Source organism: Rhineura floridana, chromosome 1 (assembly GCF_030035675.1).
Source record: "Rhineura floridana isolate rRhiFlo1 chromosome 1, rRhiFlo1.hap2, whole genome shotgun sequence".
Taxonomy (NCBI): Eukaryota; Metazoa; Chordata; class Lepidosauria; order Squamata; family Rhineuridae; genus Rhineura; species Rhineura floridana.
This window is the reverse complement of record NC_084480.1, coordinates 174,654,250-174,674,270: the sequence shown is the minus strand read 5'-3', so window position 1 is coordinate 174,674,270 and position 20,021 is coordinate 174,654,250. Positions and strand designations below refer to the sequence as shown.

The 20,021-nt window shown below is 42.8% G+C and overlaps 1 protein-coding gene across 2 annotated transcripts in view; it reads right to left on the bottom strand.

Moving 5' to 3' along the window:
• Positions 1-5,417: 5,417 nt before the first annotated feature.
• PFDN1 (prefoldin subunit 1) overlaps positions 5,418-20,021 on the bottom strand; it is a 55,248-nt gene continuing 40,644 nt past the window's right edge. For both annotated transcript variants that reach the window (XM_061586984.1, XM_061586976.1), the window contains one exon: positions 5,418-5,870. In XM_061586984.1, the coding sequence (XP_061442968.1) occupies positions 5,744-5,870 (127 nt within the window). In that variant the 3' untranslated portion in view covers positions 5,418-5,743. The remainder of the gene's footprint in view (positions 5,871-20,021) is intronic.

Sequence of the window (20,021 nt, the reverse complement as noted above, 5' to 3'; positions counted from 1 at the left end):
TATGAAGGGTATGGATCAGTTTTTGTTACTTATTCTGTGCGTCTAGGATACCCAAAGGTAGCAGTGCTAAATACTTGCTGTTGGTTCTCCGAAAGTTCTCTGTTTTCCTAAATCGTAAATGTTGTGTCTGTCAGGCTGTAGATCTTGCAGGTTGATGTCTTCAATACAGAGTTCAGATGATCTGTATCAGAGTATTTAATGTTCAGCTCTGAATAAAACTATCTTGTATCTAAGCCCACAAAAATTACTAGCCTGCAGTGGGCAAGAAAGGGAGAGATGAGAGCTCATTTCCTATTGTACTGCAATGCTTGGCAAGGAAGAGAGGCTTCCCTCCTCCATAGATGCTGGGCCCATTGACTCACCTGTATGCAGTTCCTTGCCAATTATGACTATCAAACAGGCGCTTAAATACAAGGCTGTATTAAAGTTCCATGAGTATATTATGCCTACATTTTAAAAAAAGGTTTTTAAATAATGTAGTTGCTATTTTGCATAGAAAGATGTGCTTTTGAAATCCTATCGTACATGGTCTTAATAGTTGGATATGAAGCTAATATTTTTCAAAAACTGTCACGCAGCAGATAATTCAGCATCTAAATTAATTTAGCCTAGTAGGACTCAAGCTGAACTAGATGGCTTTGTCGTTTTGCTCAATATATGCTCTCATGTTGCGCAAGAATCTTTCAGTGAATACTTGGTACATTTGACAAAGTGGCTATAGGTGTAGCCTAGTATTTTTAGGGAAGGAGGAGGAATTAGAACTATCCACTATTACAAATTCTTGGAATGGAGTCCGTTTTATCTGCTTCATGCTTATATTCATTTTAAGCTGCTTTGTGAATCATGTAGCATGGAATGGTAGAATATGAAAATTTTAAATAAACATCCGGTGAACTTTCTGCTGAGAAGAGCAGCTAGAGGATAGAGGACAGTTAGGTTGGCTATAGACAATGAGGTCTATGGCTATTGGGGCTTGTAGTGTTCTGGACTGGTGGTACTGGCATTGCTTGCCCAGGTGTGTGAGTAGTTGATTGCTACCTGCTGCATTTGCACCTTTTTAAAAACAGCCCTTCACTTCACAACATCATTCTCCCAAAGAAAACGAGGCTGCAAAAAGTCCCTCACACTTAGCAAAGGAGGTATAAAATCTAACTTGGTGCAAATGCATGTGTAGTACTTGTAATAAAACTTTCTCTAACAAAAAGATTAATACACCCCCATCTCTCTCAGAGTGAGAGCACACGTAGTGTCAGCCTGCAGCTCCCTCTAGGTTCTAAGTATGGACATATTTTTGTATTTTTTAAATTTCCACTTTAGTAGATGTGGCCACCTTAAAACAAGCGTGCTTTTTTCAGAAGCACAAAGGTGGGGTCTTTACCCTTTCAGGAAGCAAATGGAAAATATCTGAGCAATTCTGGAGTCTCTCGGTCAACTTTTCAAAAGATGTAGGTTTTCCAAAATTGGAAAAGGGGCTGATACAACAAAATAACGCCCAGTTTAGCTATCCTCGAACAGGGTAGTATATACAAAACAAGGCAACTTAGGGTGTTGTTACTCTGAGGTGTTAAACTGTCAGGTGATTGCACTGCCATTAGAAAAACCTGCACAGGAGCAATTTAAAGTTCCCGATTGTTCCTTAATCACCAGATTTCCACTTGCTCCACACTTGACATCACATGTATCATCAGGTGTGGGGCTAGTAGTTGTGGTTTGGGGAAAACTGCCTGCTGGACCAAATTGGGACCCCTGCTGGACCTAAATAGGCTCATGGGGTGGAAGTTCCCCACCCCTCTATTAAAGGAATGCAGTAGATAGCAGCAGAACAGTGAACAAAACAAGCACCTGTTTGCTTCATGTTAATTGATTTTATTACTTATGTTAACCACCTTGAGGATGAGCTTTTGGAATTGGGAAGACAGGCTACAAATTCTCCAGTAACAAAATTAATTACTTCAAATGTTCTAGGAAACTGGGTTTTAGTTCAGATCGTTCCTGTTGGAACTGGAAATGCTGTACCTAAGAGGCACCGGGGGGGGGGGTGAAAGGTAAACTGAGATGACTATTTGCAATGAATTGTAAGCCTTTGGAGACAGAAGTTTAACCAACAGGATTTGCATACTCTCCTTTTAAAACAAATGTATCTTGTATTTTCCCTGTGAAAAGAAATAAATCATAGGGAGGGTGTCTCCTCCTCCCAGTAGATTTTTCCAGGCAGGGCCTGCATGTAGGTTTCCTGTCTGCTCTCCTAGGCTCAAACCCTCTTGTCCCATCTTTAGCGGGAGAATTGGGGTGGGAGGTTCTCTACTTTTGGAGGAGGGGCTTTTCGTAAGACTCACAGCCACCTCTCCTCTGAGACTCTGATGATGAGGTGAGGATGAAGAACTAAATTACCACTGGTCTAGCACAAAAGGCCATGCAAGGCCTGGTTTGCACTAATAAGCTTGATGACAGAATTCTTTGGGGCCAAGGCCAGCAAACTGACAACTCTCCCCATACAAAGTAGATGTGCATCTATCCCAAGTTGGGGGGGGGAAGTGAGGTGTATGCTGAAGTTGAGACCAGATAGGGATAGCAGAGCATAAGCCTAGAGAATGAGAAGCTAAGGAGAGTTGGGAGTACTTGCCAAGGGAGATACAGCAAAAGTGCTATGAATAGCTGCCATCAGAGGGAGCCAACAATCCCTGAGGTGCAAATGAACACCCACTAATATCAGAAGCAAGGAAAAACACCAAGGGTGCTACATCCCATGATTCAGCCAGCTCTCCATTCTGTCTCACCCTCCGGCCCAATTTTGAATGGGAATATTGAGTTCTGCTCTTAGATCCAGAAGGCTAGTACTGCAGGAGTTCAGCTCTTGGGCCCGTCCCCAGAAAGTACAGTTCTGTTTACTATAAAATGCAAACGTGAGCTTGTACTAGCCAGCTTTCCCCCCAGTTCAGACATTAAAACTCACCACCCAGTTCAACCACTTTGAATTTGATAAATATAAAAACATATATGGTTACAGCATAGTACCTCTACATTGAAGAATAATACATTTTTAATGTATTTTAAAAGCAGTCACTTACTGTGGTTACGCAATTTGAGGCTTCAATAATAAAATAAGATACAAATTCACCAGTGATCATCTCCATGGTGTCAGGTATTATACATATTTTTAAATTCTATGGTTCAAATATGGTTGCCTTCAGAGAACCTTTGAAACCATGGTTTGTCTTTGAGAAAGATCAGCAGTGAGCTTTCGGCTTGTGTGTTCATTCTCCCAATCTGTCACTAAAAGATTAGAAGCTTCTACTTCTCTTTTGCTCCAAATTTGGAAAAAACATGGGTTTGCTCCAAATTAAAAGCAGAAACTGATCCTTCACATGCAGGGAAAAGGAGGGAGCACATGAGTTGCAGTGTTGCTGCAGCTTATTCCCAACCATGATTTGGAGGACTGTGCAGGCGCCTTCAAGGTGTTTTGGACTACTCAGTCTCAGCCAGGGCTGGCTGAGTCTGATGGGCGCTGTAGTCCAAAACGTCTGGAGAGGACCACTGGGCAAAGGCTGGATGGTTGAATAAGCTCCTGGTCAGTGTATTCCTTGTGTAGACTTGGGAAGTACAGCCAAAACGTTGGACAGTGAAAAAAGCGGCTAAGAGGAAAATCCACTCATTTGAAAGGTGGTGTTGGAGGAGAGCTTTGCACATACCATGCACTGTGAAAAAGACAAATAACTGGGTGTTAGAACGAATTAAACCAAAACTATCACTAGAAGCTAAAATGATGAAACTGAGGTTATCATACTTTGGACACATGAGAAGACAGGATTCACTAGAAAAGACAATAATGCTGGGAAAAACAAGAGAGTAGAAAAAGAGGAAGGCCAAACAAGAGATGGATTGATTCCATAAAGGAAGCCACAGACCTGAACTTACAAGATCTGAACAGGGTGGTTCATGACAGATGGAGGTCACTGATTCATAGGGTCGCCATAAGTCATCGTCGACTTGAAGGCACATAACAAAACCAGCAGATGGCACCATCAGATATCCATAGTGGCAATATTTCTGCTTAGTGGGGTATTAACAGCTGTCTGTAACTTACTGGAAAGATTCTAATTCCTGCAGAGAAGTAACAAAAAGGCAGCTTGACTCAAGAACTCAAAGCCCTGCAAGGAGGCTGAAAGGAATACAGACTACAATTGCTCTCCCCAACATGTAATGGTGCACCAACTGACCTTTTCACTGTTTTCACAGCTCAACCGTTTCGAAATCAATTCTACTCTGGTTTTAATTCTGCTAGTCACGCCTTATGGAGGGCTGCAGTGAAATATTACATAAAGGGCAATTCTGGGCCCACCTTCAACTAGTAGTTGCGAGTATTTTTCTAGTTCTGATTGTGATTTGCTTTTTTCCCAGGACAGACTAGATTTAGTATAATCCAATTTAAATTCTGAGCACAGGCTGATAAGCAATGAGGTGTGTGCAATTTAGGTAAGAGTTTTGCCAGCACCACACAAGATTATGAGCACAATCTTCACATCTCCCCAGAAATGAGATCTTAGTGTCCCTGACATTTGAAGAGGACAGAATACCACCTTCAACTTCTCTCTTGACTTCTAATTGTGTTCATTCATCTTAGGGCAGGAGCATTTTTTCTGTGGAACAGTATCAATCAACACTGATAAAAACATGAAGAGTGATATGGTATTGGATTAGGACTACAGAGACCCAGAATCAAATCCCTGCTCTGCTATGAGGCTCACTGGGCGACTCTGGGCAGTATTTCTATGGGTTGCTATGAAGAGAAAATGGGGGAAGGGAGCATGTGACCATCCTGAGCTCGTGGGAGGAAGGAGAGGATAAAAAATGGAACAAATTATACAAATATTATCCGCAAGGTGGCAGCAACGTGACATCCTATTCTTACCCTTGAAGGGCTATGAAAGAGTTCTGTTACATTTTTGGCAGCGATTTATGGGCGTCTTTCACAGCAACAAGCTGTTTGGAGAGAATATTTGCCCACTGAAAGGGCACTCTGACTGTACCATGCCAACTGTGACACACTCCCACCATCCTAATCTGCCTCTACTGTGGAAGCCATCCCCTTTGCCATATCAACCCAATACAATTAAAAACCAAACTGCAACCAGTGCACATCCAGTTTCTCCAGTTCTTATGCACAGTTGTTAACTCTGCTTTGGCCGCTGCTTTTTTATAGTGTCCCTGGTCCCTCGCAATTAACTGCCCCGGACACCCTCCTCTACAGGAAAAGGCAAGCTGGGAACAAGAGCCCTCGTGCTCTCAACTGAAGTTCTGCTTACATTTCCCATGCTGACGTCACATACTTTTCCTGTCCGTGCAGCTGGCCCAGAATGAGGTTAATTCCAGATCCACTGGCATAAGCATGGCATTCTGATGCATAAACAAAACACCAGTTTATTTCCACAAGTCTCATGTGCTTTATTGCTGATGCTGCAGAACAGACAAAGATTGACCCTTCCCCATTCACAAGCTACAGCTAGGTTTTCAACGGACAAGTCTGGGAAGTTGGAGGAGACACTGCAAGAGCCAAATGCTCATGTTAACACAAAACCCTGACTAGGTCCAACAGCCACAGGATATAACCCAGATAGAAATGTATTATTACATCAAAATACAGGATGGGTTTGACATGACTTAATGACATAGCTCAAGGCCCTCATGTCTTCAACATGCAGAGCTCTATATTACAAGGTTTCCAGCATGTTTGGCTTTCAGCTGTTCAGTCCAAATGCAAGGAGCAGGCGCTGGCGGGGAGGAAACCCTTATTGTGCTCTTCTAGCCATGAGCATCTCCCGGATGTTATCTTCCGCTTCCTTGACGCTCCGCTCCAGGTACGACTTTCTCTGCTGACAGGTACAAAAGAAAAAAGAAAAGAAAAGAAGACCACATTGAGAAGGCTAGAGGAACATGTGCTGGGATCTAGATTCAGTATCAGCAGAGCAACCGAAACCCTCTTCTTGGGAAGTACTATGAGAGAAACTTTCAATTAACATTGTGTGTTTTCAGTCATTAGGTGAAATCAAACTCCACTTTGTATTTACCACTTTCAGTCAAAACTACACCAAATACATATTTCAGTGGGGAAGTCATGTTAGTCTTTAAAAGTGTCACAAGACTTCCAGTTGGTTTTGCTGCAACAAACAAGTACGTTTATAGACAACAAGATGTTGTGGACTACAGCTCCCATTATCCCCGACCACCAATCATGTTGGCTGAGGCCGACAGGAGTTGCAGTCCACAATATCTGGAGGGCACCATGTTGGCTACCCTTGACATATACCCTAAGGAAAGAGAAGAAAACACCTATCTTTTGAAATGCAAGTGAAAAAGGTCAGGCAAGGTGAGAAGTACAATGCATGTTTAACTTCAGCATATCTGAGAGGCCCTCTTGATTTTCCAAAGTCTACCCAGCTTTGTAAAGACGTGTTGGGTGGGGAACAGATGTGAGGACCACCTCCACTCTCCTTCACCTTTTTCTGTGGGGAAGAATGAAGGGCAGTGGGTGCTTAATTCCCATCTTGCTTGAGCGAAGGGAAGGGCCTTAAGCCACTTCCCCCTCTTCCTCTTCGTGATAGTGGAAAAGGGGGAGAGGCTGCTTACATGCATGATCATCTTGCTCCAGACCTCAGGGTGCAAGCCTTTTGACTCTCCTGTTCCACAATTCCACTGCAGGCACTCATATATGCCTAGCAATTTCTCATCTACTCACACACTAGGCCATCATCATGTAGCTAGCAGAGGCAGACAAGGAACATCTCTGCTCTTAGCAAGAAAACAGGCAAATGCAAGCACACCCCAAAATACATAAAATGTTGCTTGCAGAACATACATCAGCCATCCCCTAAGCATGCATACCTCTGAAGTGCAGTTTTTAATATGAATTTTACTCAAGAGAGAATAATAGTTTTCAACCCCATGTTTTATTTTACTGAAGACAGCTTGAACACGAATTTATGGCTGTGTTTCTAAGCTGAATGATATTCAACACCCATTGTCAGGAAATCTTGACTAAAACAGCCTTAAGCAGTATTACAAATGAGTTAAAGAGGGCCTAGTTGACGCATCAGCAAAACATTTCTGCTCTGGGAGCCAGGGACAAGGTGATGATTTACACAGATCTGTACACATCATGGCAGACTTCTAGGCTAGCAGAGTAAGCGCTTACTCACCTCTGTATGGTCTGATACAGATTGTGTCGCTTGGCAGGGGCATGTGGGGAGGAGAAGAGTGGGGTGACAAGAAAACAAAACAAAACTTGAGGTTCCTGGAGGGCTTTTGTGAAGGTATGCAACGACTGAAGGCGTGCATTTCCTTTTCATTTAAAATTGGCCAATAGTTTTGTTCCATGACTCACCTCTAAAGAAAACTTCAAGAGTGCCATCTGTTAAAACAAACACTGTAAAAACAAATAAAAGAACAGAACTTTGGGGAGCATTAATGACAGTGGTCATGTTGAAATCATGGGCCCTGCAACGCTATGGCCCTTACAAGGTCAACCCAGGAGCCATATGAAGCATTGGGTCTCCTTCTCAGAGGATGGCCAGCTCTGACCTTGGAGGGGGAGTTCTCATGTCAGCTTCTCCCTCCCTGGCACTGCAGCAACTTCCACAGTCTTGGCAGTAGTGACATCACAGCTCCAACATCAGCAGAGTAAAAAGGAGGGTGGGCCAAGAGGAGACATGTATCCAAAGGCTACACAGCCTTCCCAGTCCCCTAACACACCCAAAACCAGAGACTGAAGTACATCAACCCTGGAGTTGGGTTAGCCCAATCCCATTTATTTTCCCTCCCATTGTTTCGAATGGAAGGAGAATGATTAAAAAAAAAACTGGGAGAAAACCCAAGAAGAATGCAAGAACACTCTTCCACTCTCACTTCTGCCCTGCCAGTAAAAGCACAGCAGGGGACTGGACAAGGCAGAATAACTGCCTTGGCTCACAACCACCCCAAGCCCTTGTGACTGCAGCCTTGAAACTCACACCAATAAGATAAACACAATATCTAAATATGTAAAAGGCTTGGGCACATTAAAAAACTTCAAGCTGGTGCTGAGTTGGTGCCAGGCAAGACTCTCCTGGGAGGGCATGCCAAAGACTAGGTGCCACCACCAGATCTTTTGCCAACTTGACTCTTGTTTGCACGCTATTTCTCTCCAAAAGAACAGAAGTCAGGAAAGGTATGCTGACTTCCACTAAGGCAGAACACCTAGCAGAAGCATGGTGGGAATAAAGATGTAAAGTTTCTGGAAATTTTTGGAAAAAATGAAAAAAATGCAATATTAGCACTTTTTACAGATTACAAGTCACTTTGTTACTTCAGGAACATCCAATGTAATTATGTACAAGTTGGTTTGGCATAAAGTTATCACATTTGGTATATTAAAAGTACATTTTATTCAAACAATTATTATAAATTGAATTTACTTTTTTAAATTTTTACTTTTTTTGGTAACAAATGGATCTACAAGATCCTGAACTGTAAGGAACCTCTTTCATTTTGCCAGTTTATGAGGAGCAGGCAAAAAACAATTTTTAAAAAAACAGAAGAAACCATCAACATTAATAACAAAGAAAATTAATTATGTCTCCCCTATTCCTCCACAGTGTCAAGCAGACATAAAGCATCCATTCCCATAAAAAGAACTGAGGGGAAAAAAAGGGGGGGGAACCAAGAGTCAATGAAACATTTTATTCATGATGCTAAAATAAAACATTCCATAATCCATTTTTTTCAATTTTTCAGAAAAAAACAAAGGCGTTGGGGAAAAAACAGAAAAACGCTGGTCTTTTTCTGAATGTTTCCAGGCCTTCACATCTCTAGGTGGGAAGCATACACATATACAGATGCATATACAGGAAAGCCGAAATGGTGGACATACACAAATATTCCCCTTTCCCTGGTGAAACAAACAGCGGAATTGGCACATTGTTCCCATAGTCTGCGTTAAGAACTTCCCCCAAAAAAGCGAAGCCATCTTCCCAGCACCTCTTGCCAGCCCTCTCCAATCTCTTGTACTTCCTCAGGTACACCATTCACAAAAAGGCAATCCTGAATGGCCACATTATAATTCCCACCCAGCTTACCAGGGTGGGATCCCCAACATCTCAGTGATCTCTCAAGCAGCTCTAAAGGCAAGGGCCATTAATGTGCTCCAGCTACCAGCCTTCCACTGAGAGTCTGGTGTGGCCATTTCCCTCTCCCTACCAGCTCCAGTGTCTGACCCCATGACAGGCACAGGTGTCATCATCACAAGGCAGGAAACACTTTCTGGCTTTATATTTGTTTCCACCTGGGCACAAGGCTGCAGGAATAACTCTACTAAACTGTGCCACGCAGAAGGCACAGTAAGTGTTAACCAAGTAGGAAACCTCATCTTATGAACTAATTTTTCAATACAATAATAATCATTCATGAGAACAAAGAAATACATTTGATTTTTGAGAGATAAATGTACAACTTTATGACTCTCAATTTCATGCACATACTTATCAGAACGACACTGATATTAATGCCTTGTGGATCAAGCCCACTCAGAGAAAGCAAGCGTATGTTTTCATGGGTGGCCAATGGCTGATGGTGGTTTCATAAATGCTAATATAGTAGACCCTCACTATAATATGGGAGTCGGGGGACAAAGGATGTGCCCATGTTATAGGGCTTCTGCATTATAACAAAATATGCATTCTGTAAACAGTATTTTACTTTGGGGACATTGTCATACCCATGGTATATCTGAATCTGCGGTTCAGTGAGCAGTGTTATAGTGAGGTTCTACTATATGTCTAAAGTTAAAGACAAGCTTGACAAATACTTCACTCTAATGAATCAACACAGTGGGAATGCCTGGCTGCTCTTTCCTCTCTGAGATTGCCTAAACAGAAATCAAATCAATTGCAATAAGGTAGTACCAGAATTTCCTGTGTAACCACCACTACATCCCCCAGAATGGAATTCTCAACTTCCAGCAGGTATGGGCCAGAAGAAAAAGCTGCATGTCTGGCTAGACTACTGCTGATTCTCTCATGTTCTCTGCTAAGACCTTAATGGTCTGTTGCTGAGTCAGCCCTGTACAACTTGTGACCAAACTGAAGATGTCCCAGACAAGAGCCTCGGATAGGCTGCCATGCATACCTGGTGGGCTGTGCTCAGTTCTGTGGCCAACAGCTTGTGCAGGCCCTTAATTAGGCAACATGCTGCTACCCCCCTGAGTTTGGCTTCCATCATCTCATCAAAGCAACTGTTCTAGTAAAAGCTAAATAGCTGCCACTCAGACAGGTATACAGAAGAGATCAAAGCAACAGTCACTGCACAGGAACTCCACACCCACACAGGAAACACCCATGAGTCAGACTCCACAATGACTGACCTACAAAAACTAAGCACACAATTTCCTAATGGGAGTCTGCCTTGCATGCAAGAGATACCATACAGCTACTAGATGTCAGAGTAGGCAGGAGGGTAGTTAGCTGAATTCCTGATTCTGGCTTGGGTACAGGATATAGCATTCAGTGGTTCACAGGGCTATTTCAAATGTGTATCAAGGCATGACAATCTTGGTAGTCAAGTGTTACGTTGGCTCATGCCCAATCCATCTGAATGGAGCTTTTGCCACAATCTCTCTGAGAACTAGAAACTAAGATACTGAAAGGAATATGTACCATTTCTTCCCTAAAATTAACTTTCTACAGTTTATGGCAGCCCACACTAGCAGGGGCTGATGGGGGTTGTAGTTCAAAACATCTGGAGGACACCAGAGTAAGCAGAAGGACAGTTTATGAAGTTTGCTGTGCTCACAGAGTTGGCAATGTGGACAGACTAGTCAGTTTCAGTGATGGGTTCGAAGCACCAGCAGAATGCTGCAGTGCCTGGACCAAAGAGGATAGATCAGCATCCCTGCATCTACACAGCTAAATGGCAACGTCAGCTTCCTTTTCTGAGGATGCTCTTCTCAAGTACTGGCAACACATTATGAAGTGTCAGCCTGTTAGGTGCTCATAATCAGATGCCTTCATCCATGACGGCTTGGAATCCTTAAGCATGATACCGTTGCCTTAATAAAAAGCCCTGATGTCAAGTGTCTTGTGACACTGTCTCAAAAAAATGTCTGGCCTGGAGTTTCTGAATCTCTAAAGTTAACACTTCTCATTTTTTACATTCTTCTGACACTGTGTGTGGACACTCTTAGGGAAAGCGATAATCATATCTCGAGGGGCTGGGCACACTCATTTATCTGGAGAGTACTCCTCTCTCCAGCCCCAAGGGAAGAAAGCACTCCTGTCCCACTGTGAGGTATCAGACAGGAGTAGTGTGAGGTTACGATGGCTCTACTGGGTTGCTGGAGCTGCCGCCATCATTGGAATGCTTAAAACTGCCCACATAGTCCCAGATGAATGGAAATATACTTTGTTGCCCTCAGAAGACTGCATCAAAGTCAAAAAAATTTAACTATCCCATGATCTATGAAGTTTAGAAAATTTACAATCTGCTTTTAAATCAAAAGATGCTCAATGGAAAGAGTAACAAAACAATAAAAGGCAATAAAGCAATGACATAATCATACTGAAAGTGAAAAGTCTTGAAGGCTCTGTCTTTTAAGCTAATTTAACTGAATTGAGAGGAAGTGAGTGACCCTGTAAATTCATCTAAAGGCAAACACATCCTAATTTAAAATATACCATTCACAGATCTCCTCTGTTAGAGGCCCTCCCCTCCCCTCCCCCATCAATGCCAATTGCTCACATGCCCATTCCTGTCCTTCCAAAGCCACTGATACCAGTATCTTTCACTTGTTTCATGTGCCTTTCTAAAGAAAAGCAGCATCCAGGACAGGGCAAGGTCTGAACATTTTAGCAGCATCAGATCAAAATAAATCAGGGAAGAATCCAACTACATTTCCTCATATTCCAGACCCTGGCCGAGTTGTCTGTCTTGCAAGGCATATAAATAAGCAACTTAAGATAGACAGAAACTATCAAGTTACTCATTTGTCTAGTGATTTCACTGGAGCACCTCAAAATTATATCTGCAGTGACAGCTCTCAGTTATGCTGACATGCAAAGCTTTCTCACTGAAGCATCTTTGGTTGATGGAATCAAAATGAAGGCGCTCAAGACGCCTATCTTTTTTGGGGGGGCAGACAGACAGACCAGTCAAAACCAAGGCAGCAACACTTCAAACCAAGTCATTATATGATCAACAGGATTTGCCATCTAAAGTCTCACCCTTTTTCTTAGATCATAAATACATTAAACACTGCACTTAATATGTGGCTCTGAAGCATGCCAATCCCCTCACTCCAAAGATAGCCATTTATTCCTCCTCAATCTAGTTCTAAAGCATGCTATGCCGGTATGCACATGCACCAGGATGACATGGCAAAAACAATGGCATTAAGGTAAATAATGCCAGAACAAATATTTGGAATCCAGGGGTGAATTTTTAATCTGCTCCAGCAGAGTACTTTTCCTGCTCAGTCTGTTTATTGCACAATAACTGCCATTGATAAAACTTCCCAAGTATACCATGCTTGTCTTATAAGGCCTTATAAGGGACGAAGCAAAGGAGGACACCACTGGGATGGAGGCTAACCTGCCCCTAATGACCCAAGCCATTGAGGATGGAACATTAGATTTGCTGTTTAGTTTTCCCTCTCTTCAGAGGTAAGTAGGAGAGCATACTAACTAGGGAAACTCCTCCCATCATATTCTGGAGGCAGGACTAATCAAGCAGCTTCCCTTGCCTCCAGTGGGGGAGATCCCCTCCCAGTTTGAGGCATGCTATAGCTGGAAAATCCATTCAAATAAAAATATAGCATGCAACAGAGTGCAAAGCACATAAAAAATAGAAAATCAATTGCATATCACCACCATGAAGGATGGTAGGGGTCTTCCTTAAACTGGAAGTATACCAGAAAGTGACCAGCCCTCATCTCCCTTGCAGAAATCAGCAGACCCAACTGTGTGTGGGGGGGGCAGTATGTTCTTATCTCCAAAGAGAAGGAAGACTCATAGTAAGGCCAGTGTTTCATTCTCCCTCAAGAGAGGAGAAGCTTCTGACTGGGGATATGGGAAAGTAGGGTCCCGTCTGCTGTTAACAGGTTCACCCAACTCACCAGAGGACCCAAATCCAATGACCACAAATCATGGAGGCACAGCTATTCAATGAGTAATACCAGATAAAGGTTAACACAGAGACCTACACAGCATCTTTACACATATTTTCAAATGCAGCAAATTGTCAAGGGTTGCTGAGGGAGCAGCAACCCTTACAAAGTTGACTGCACTTTCCCACCGCCAGCATAGGCTGCTTGCTGTGCCTGACAAATGAATACAATGTGTCACCTGATCCAGGAGCCCAACATGGCTTTGAACATCCTCTTGCCTTGGACAGCAGAATGTAAACAGACAGGAATCGGATTGTCATCCTCATTTGGGTGCTAAAGATCTGCAGTACACTACAAATGTGCCACTACTACTCTGAAAAAGCTGGGGCAGGGGCAGAATTACCTGGAATTGTGCTCCCTACAGCACTGAAAAAAACACTGGCATGGAAGGTGGAACTGTCCAAAGGACTACCACTTCCGTGTGAAATATATAGGTCAGAATTCCAGCAGGCTGACGCATCACAATTAGGAACAGAAACATGGAGGCACATGAACCCAAATGGCAAAGTCGATGCTGCTGCTGAAAAGCTGGATGAAGCCTACATGAAGAAAGTCTGTTTTCTGCATATGGTCAAAGAACAGCTGCTTTCTTAAGGAACTGTTTCCAAGGGTGGTAAGAACATATACCCCAGAGGGGAATTTCAGATTACTGGATAGGGTAGCAGCCTGTCACTTCAGGGAGTATCAAAATGAGCGCTGTTCCAAGCCTACCTTGGGAATGGCTGACAGCTATTGGGAGGTCTGACGGGCTCTGAACTGTCACTGTCTACACCACATCAGGATGCTTCAGGTAGTCAAAGAGTGCTCTGAAGCCAAAGGATTGTTGACTGCCTTCGCTGAACAGTTCACACTCATAAACTAATACTGCTCAATGCCCAAACAGGTAGGTGGAACCATTCCGGATCTGGTGACATACTGATCAATGGGCTGAGACTGCTGGCAGCTTCTGGGAATACCACCAACAGCTCCATTATGTCTGTTTGACAACAATCTAGGAAGCATAGTTTTAAATAAATTCACTAATAGGCAAAAAACCTTGTGGTTTAAGAACGTACCTATAGCCAACAGATATTTCTATCAAACTTTAAAAAGCAGGGAAATTGAGCAGCTATAGTGAATGCACTAGGGGAGAAGGAGACCTGACCTCCTCTCTGAGATATTGTACTGCCCTACAAATTTGTCAAAATGCAAACATAATTCGGGTTGGTCTTTCACAGTCCACTTCCTGTGTAGCTTGGAAGAATTTGGTAATAGTGAATTTCTCTGCTTTTTAATCCGGGAGGTAAGAAATGGGATCCTGTGCAAGTTTGCTGAGAATGGATTGATCATTTGCATGCTTATTGAGTTCAGTGGGATTTACTCCCCTGCAATTATGCTTAGGATAGGTGAAACTGACCACAGGGGATGGGGAGAGGGGGAGGAGGAGGGGAAGGGCAGAGGGGGAGGGGAGGAGAAGGACAGGTTTGATCATTTGCATGTTTATTGAGTTCAGTGGGATTTACTCCCATCATGCTTAGGATAGGAAAAACTGACTGGGGAAGGAGGGAGGGAGGGAGGGAGGGAGGGCTGAAGTAGGCAGGGGAGGAGGAAGGGGAGGAGAGAAGGAAGGGAAAGGGGAAGGGAAGGAGGGGAAAGGCAGGTCTGATCATTTGCATACTGAGTTTAGTGGGATTAACTCCTATGTGATCATGGTTAGGATAGGTAAAACTGACCATGGGGGAGAAGGGGGAGGGGAAGGAGCAGATTGAAGGTGGGCAAAGGAAGGGGGAGGGCAGGGCAGGTTTGTTAATCTGTATGCTTATAGAGTTTAATAGTATTTACTCCTGTACAATCATGCTTAAGATAGGTAAAACTGACCATGGGGAGGAGGAAAGGGAGGGGGAAAGGGAAGGAGGGGATTGGGAGGGGGAGGGGGAGGGAAGGGGCAAGAGGAAGGGGATAGGAGGGAGGAGAAGGGAGGGTGGGTTTGATCATTTGCACACTTTTTGTGTTCAGTGGGCTTTATTTCTGTGCAATCATGTTTGAAAATGGAAATGGACTGCCTTCACGTCGATCCCAACTTATGGCGACTCTATGAACAGGGTTTTCATGGTAAACAGTATTCAGAGGTGGTTTTACCATTGCCTTCCTCTGGGGCTGAGAGGCAGTGATTGGGCCAAGGTCACCCTGTAAGCTTCATGGCTGTGTGGGAATTTGAACTCTGGTCCCCCAGGTCGTACTCCAACACTGACCCAGGGGAGGGGCAGGGAGGGAGGAGATTGGGTGGGTAGGCACTGGGCAGAGTGGAAGCCCCTTTCCTTTCCAAAAGGAAAACATTGTGAACAGTATCATTGCTTTTAAGCTTTCCCCCCCACCTTTTTATTCTACAGTAGGCACATCTAGCCTCCCACCCAAATTTAAACCAAAGCTGACCCTGGCCACATCCACACCAGGCCTTTATTTCACTTCAGACAGTCATGACTTCTCTTAAAGAATTCTGGGAAGTGTAGTTAGTGAAGGGTGCTGAGAGTTGCTAGGAGATGCCCTGTTCCCCTCACAGACCTTCAATCAGAGTGGCTGACTGTTGAACCACTCTGGCCACTGGAGCTCTGTCAGGGGAATAGGAGTCTCCTCTCAGCACTCTTCACAAACCACTTCCCAGGAGTTCTTTGGGGGAAAGCCATGACTGTCTCAGGTGAAATCAAAGTCTGGTGTGGGTGTGGCCCCCTGATTAGGCAAGCCCAGCAGCTGGGAGTCTGGCTTTTAGAACACTGACAGTTGGTTCTTACTGAGCATGCCCGACATTATCATTGAATTCAAGCCAAAAGTTCTTAAATTAATTAAAAATCAGCCAGGCATTTTTTAAACTTTTAAAGGTCAGAGTATGGGGCAAGGTCAGTAATGGGATTACAGGTACTCTGTGAACATGGCTGATTTTTAAGGAATTTCAACAGATTATGAGAGCTCTCTATTCTGTTTTGTATATCGCCATGAAAATTAAGAGGGTTGTTAAGCAAGCATTTTGTAAGGTTTTGTTTTGAAATGAGCTTATGGGAAGCATTAGAATGGCATGGGGGTATTTTCCTCTTCTCCCAGGCATTTTAGCATGTGTTTTTAACTTTTTTTTTAAGTGTTTTGTATATTTGTTTTAAATGTTTTTAATTGTTGTAAGCCGCTCAGAGAGCTTCGGCTATGGGGCGGTATACAAATGTTTATTATTATTAACGACAACAACAACATCAACAACAACTCTTGTGGCTGTATAATCACTTCACTGTCTCTAGGCCATTCTGCTGTATCAGCCTAGGAAAAAGGGTGTGTGAAGGGTAAGAAGGAATAGAATTATGTGGTCCAGTATCACCAGAACATTACTTCCTCTACGCATGCAAGGAGATAGAAAACAGCCTCTGGGCACTGTGGTTGATGGATAAATGAGTAAGCCCATCAGAGATGGTTCAAATCTTCTTGTGATGCTGAACAGATTTGTCTGTTGAGGCTCCACTCCACATGGACCACCCTCTGTCTGCCAGACTAAGCCACCTGAGTGCCTGGATTTTCCTGGATGTGTTTTGCAGATAGGAAAAGAAAGTGGATGCCAGACTACGGGATTGTTAACAAGGAGTGTCACCTCCTGTCAAAAGAAATCAGATGCACATGAGACCTGCCTGTTGACTTATATCTTGGCCATGAATTGTCAGTCTTTATGAGAGGTCCCTTGTCGAGGAAAACATACCATAATGAGAATGAGAAATCAAAAATCAAACCAGTTTGATGCTGCAGCTTACTTCTGCAAAGACTACCACACATACATCAATTGCTCTGGCAATGGGTTAATATCCACAGGGATTTGGAACTGAATCAGAGAGTGGAAAAAAATCCCTGTGGCAAGATGGTGGTCAGGACTGACCCTTAGGCACAGATGGCGAGTCAGAAATAAAATGATATAATCCTGTAGAGCAATAAGGAGCCATCACAGTAGTCTGGGATGGAACTTGGCCCAGAGGACATCTCTATGCAGGTCAACAGGGAACAGCAAAGATGAACTAAAAACATCAGATACAATCTGTGAATGATCAAGCTGCATAGACAGCTTGTAAAATTTTCTAAACGCTCCTTGTAGAGCATTGATGACCATTCCTGTTGTGACAAATGAAGGAAAGTATTTCATCTCTATCAATGAACTCATGGCATCACAGGATCTGAAAATGCTTTTGAGAACTTCACACTAAGATGGTGATCATGCCATCTGGATGGAGAACACAGAAGTTGCAAGCTCAAGGAATCCAGCTGGGTCTTCCACTGAAATTAATGAGAAGATGATGATTATTAGATTACAGGATGCACACTGCCTATAAAATGGATCTGCTTTGTCCAATCTGTCCAAAATATGGTAGGACTGATACCTGGATGGTGGATAGTAGAACAGCAGAGAATATGCCATTTGATGGGAAACACCAAAGTTACAGGCAGCAGAAGACTGGCTGGATTTCCCATTGAAATTGATGGGGAAATGAAAATAAATGAGAAAAACAAAACAGACGAACTAATTCCAAATTAGTTATTAAAATGAATGTAAAAGGAAATGAATTATGAAAATAACTAAGCATTTTTCTTGCATGCCTTTTTAAACTCTTTATTAACTCTGAAAGAGAACTAAGCCCCACTCCATCTGCATAACCTCATCTTGGGTTCTCTTTCTTGGTTATATTATCCTGTGTTAGGATCTTGCAAACTTTTATAGACAGACAGGTGTAAAGTTAAGCCAAAGCTGGGTGCTCTTAAAAACCTTTTCTGATTGTAAATCCAGTCTTTCTTCTGCAACATATGCTATGCCAGAGTCCTTTGCAAAACTAATTATTTCACAACTGAAGGTTGCCTTAGGAATAAAGAACAAAGCTTGAGTCAGAATATTTTCAAAATTAAGAAGATTTTGAAAAGTTAATGATCTTTGACCTTTGTATTAGCTTCCTCTAATTCTTACAATGTCACATATTTGAATGCAAGATGGCAAAGTCAAATATAGGTCAATAAAAAGCCAAGCCTTCCTGGCACATACTTTTATGTGCCCGACGGTTATGTACAGTAAGCAAGGAAAGGCTCTTCCTGTCTGTTAACATATGGCTGCAAGGAGAACGAAAGGTGTTCAAGAGTTTGGGCGAAGCAGGAAGTTGTGACACCACATCCACATACCTGAAAGCTAAAGTGTGATTAGCAATGATGATTCAAAGCTTTGTCAGCTCCATTCCAATTAATGCCATTAAGTTGTACTGGCCTGCTCAAACATGTCCTGCCTCCCCAAGTTGGAAAGAGAGAAAAAAAATCTATGAGATTACTCTGGTTTTATGTAGCAAAATGAAGTGGGTAAGGAATGTGTAGGATGGACCATAATACCTGAAGTAAATACAGATGGAATTGATTCTGTGAGTAGAGATTACTCATGTGATGACTGACAGGGTATGGCCTAGCGCACTGTTGTAAATCTTGAGAATGAGATGTATAACTGTGGCAAATGTGGAAAAGTCACAGGCGCAACAAACGGAGATACAAATGGCTCTGTAGCCAGGCAGCACAAAGTATAAGATTCCATCTGTAAATCCCGCTATACAAGGGAGGTAAGAAGGAGGGAATAATAAATCCTCTATTTACCTGCAATTCCCATCACATACATGGAGACTCCTAGTTGCGGTAAAAGTTTATTTGGGCATATATCCCTAAACCTATGTTAAGGGCAGTCCTTTCCATCAGCAAAGACACAGAGTTATCGAGAAGTTATTATTATTTTATTTATTAATCGCCTTCTACACACATCTCAAGGTATGTACAAAAACAACTATAACACCATTTCAAACAACACAGAAAATAGCAGCAGATGGAAAACTATACCGAGTAGACACCCATGGCAGAGACGTAGTCATCCAGCTGGGAAGACCTGTCCGAACAAACATGTCTTCAGTTGTTTCTGGAAACTGCAGATGGTGGGTGCCTGCACGAATGCTGTTCCACAGAAAAGGAGCAGCCACACTAAAAGCCTTGCTCTGAGTTACTCTAGAGCAGGCTTCTGAGATCTCTGGAAATTGAAGGAATTCTCCTGCAGACCACAGTGGCCTACTGGGTATACAAGGATTAAAGCAGTCTCTCAAGTTCCGCTTTTCAAGTGTGCATTTTCAGCAGATAGAGACATTCTGTCCTTAATGTCTGAATTTTGAAAACAAAAAGGGAGCAACCCAGATTTTGAGGCGCAAAGAAAAAAGGGTGCAAGCAATGTCAAGGTCCCAAAATACTGATTTACTTAGGGAACAAAAATCCTTGATGTGGCCTTGGCCTCAACAACACATATATTTCCAACTGTCAGGGAGGTGAGATACACTTTGGAGATGAGAAAGAACAGACACTTGGCCAACCCCACCAATCTGGTGGACATCCTTCTAGTGTGAGGAGAACAGCACAGAGCTGGAAAGGCAGAGGACAGAATATCAAGAAATCAGAAAACTCCCATCGCTCATCAGGAATGCTATCATGATTGTGCAGCTGTGTCAACATTAGGATGCCTAGATTAAAATACTGGTGGAAACGGGGGTTGGGGCGTTTGTTTGTGGGGGGTAGGATTTTGCGAACAGTCCATTTCACTAGGCTGTATGGGAAAGTTGGCTTGTTTAAAAGCCTCTGCTGGAAACTTACAAAAGGATGGAAATCTCATAAAGATAAAACTTTTTTTGCAAAAACACTACATTGAGACAAATGTGATTGCATATACCCATTTACATCACTGGTTTTGCAAGTATCATATTAAAATGTGCATATATTATTTTTCATTTAGTATATTTATACACTCAAGAAAACTAAGATACAAAATACT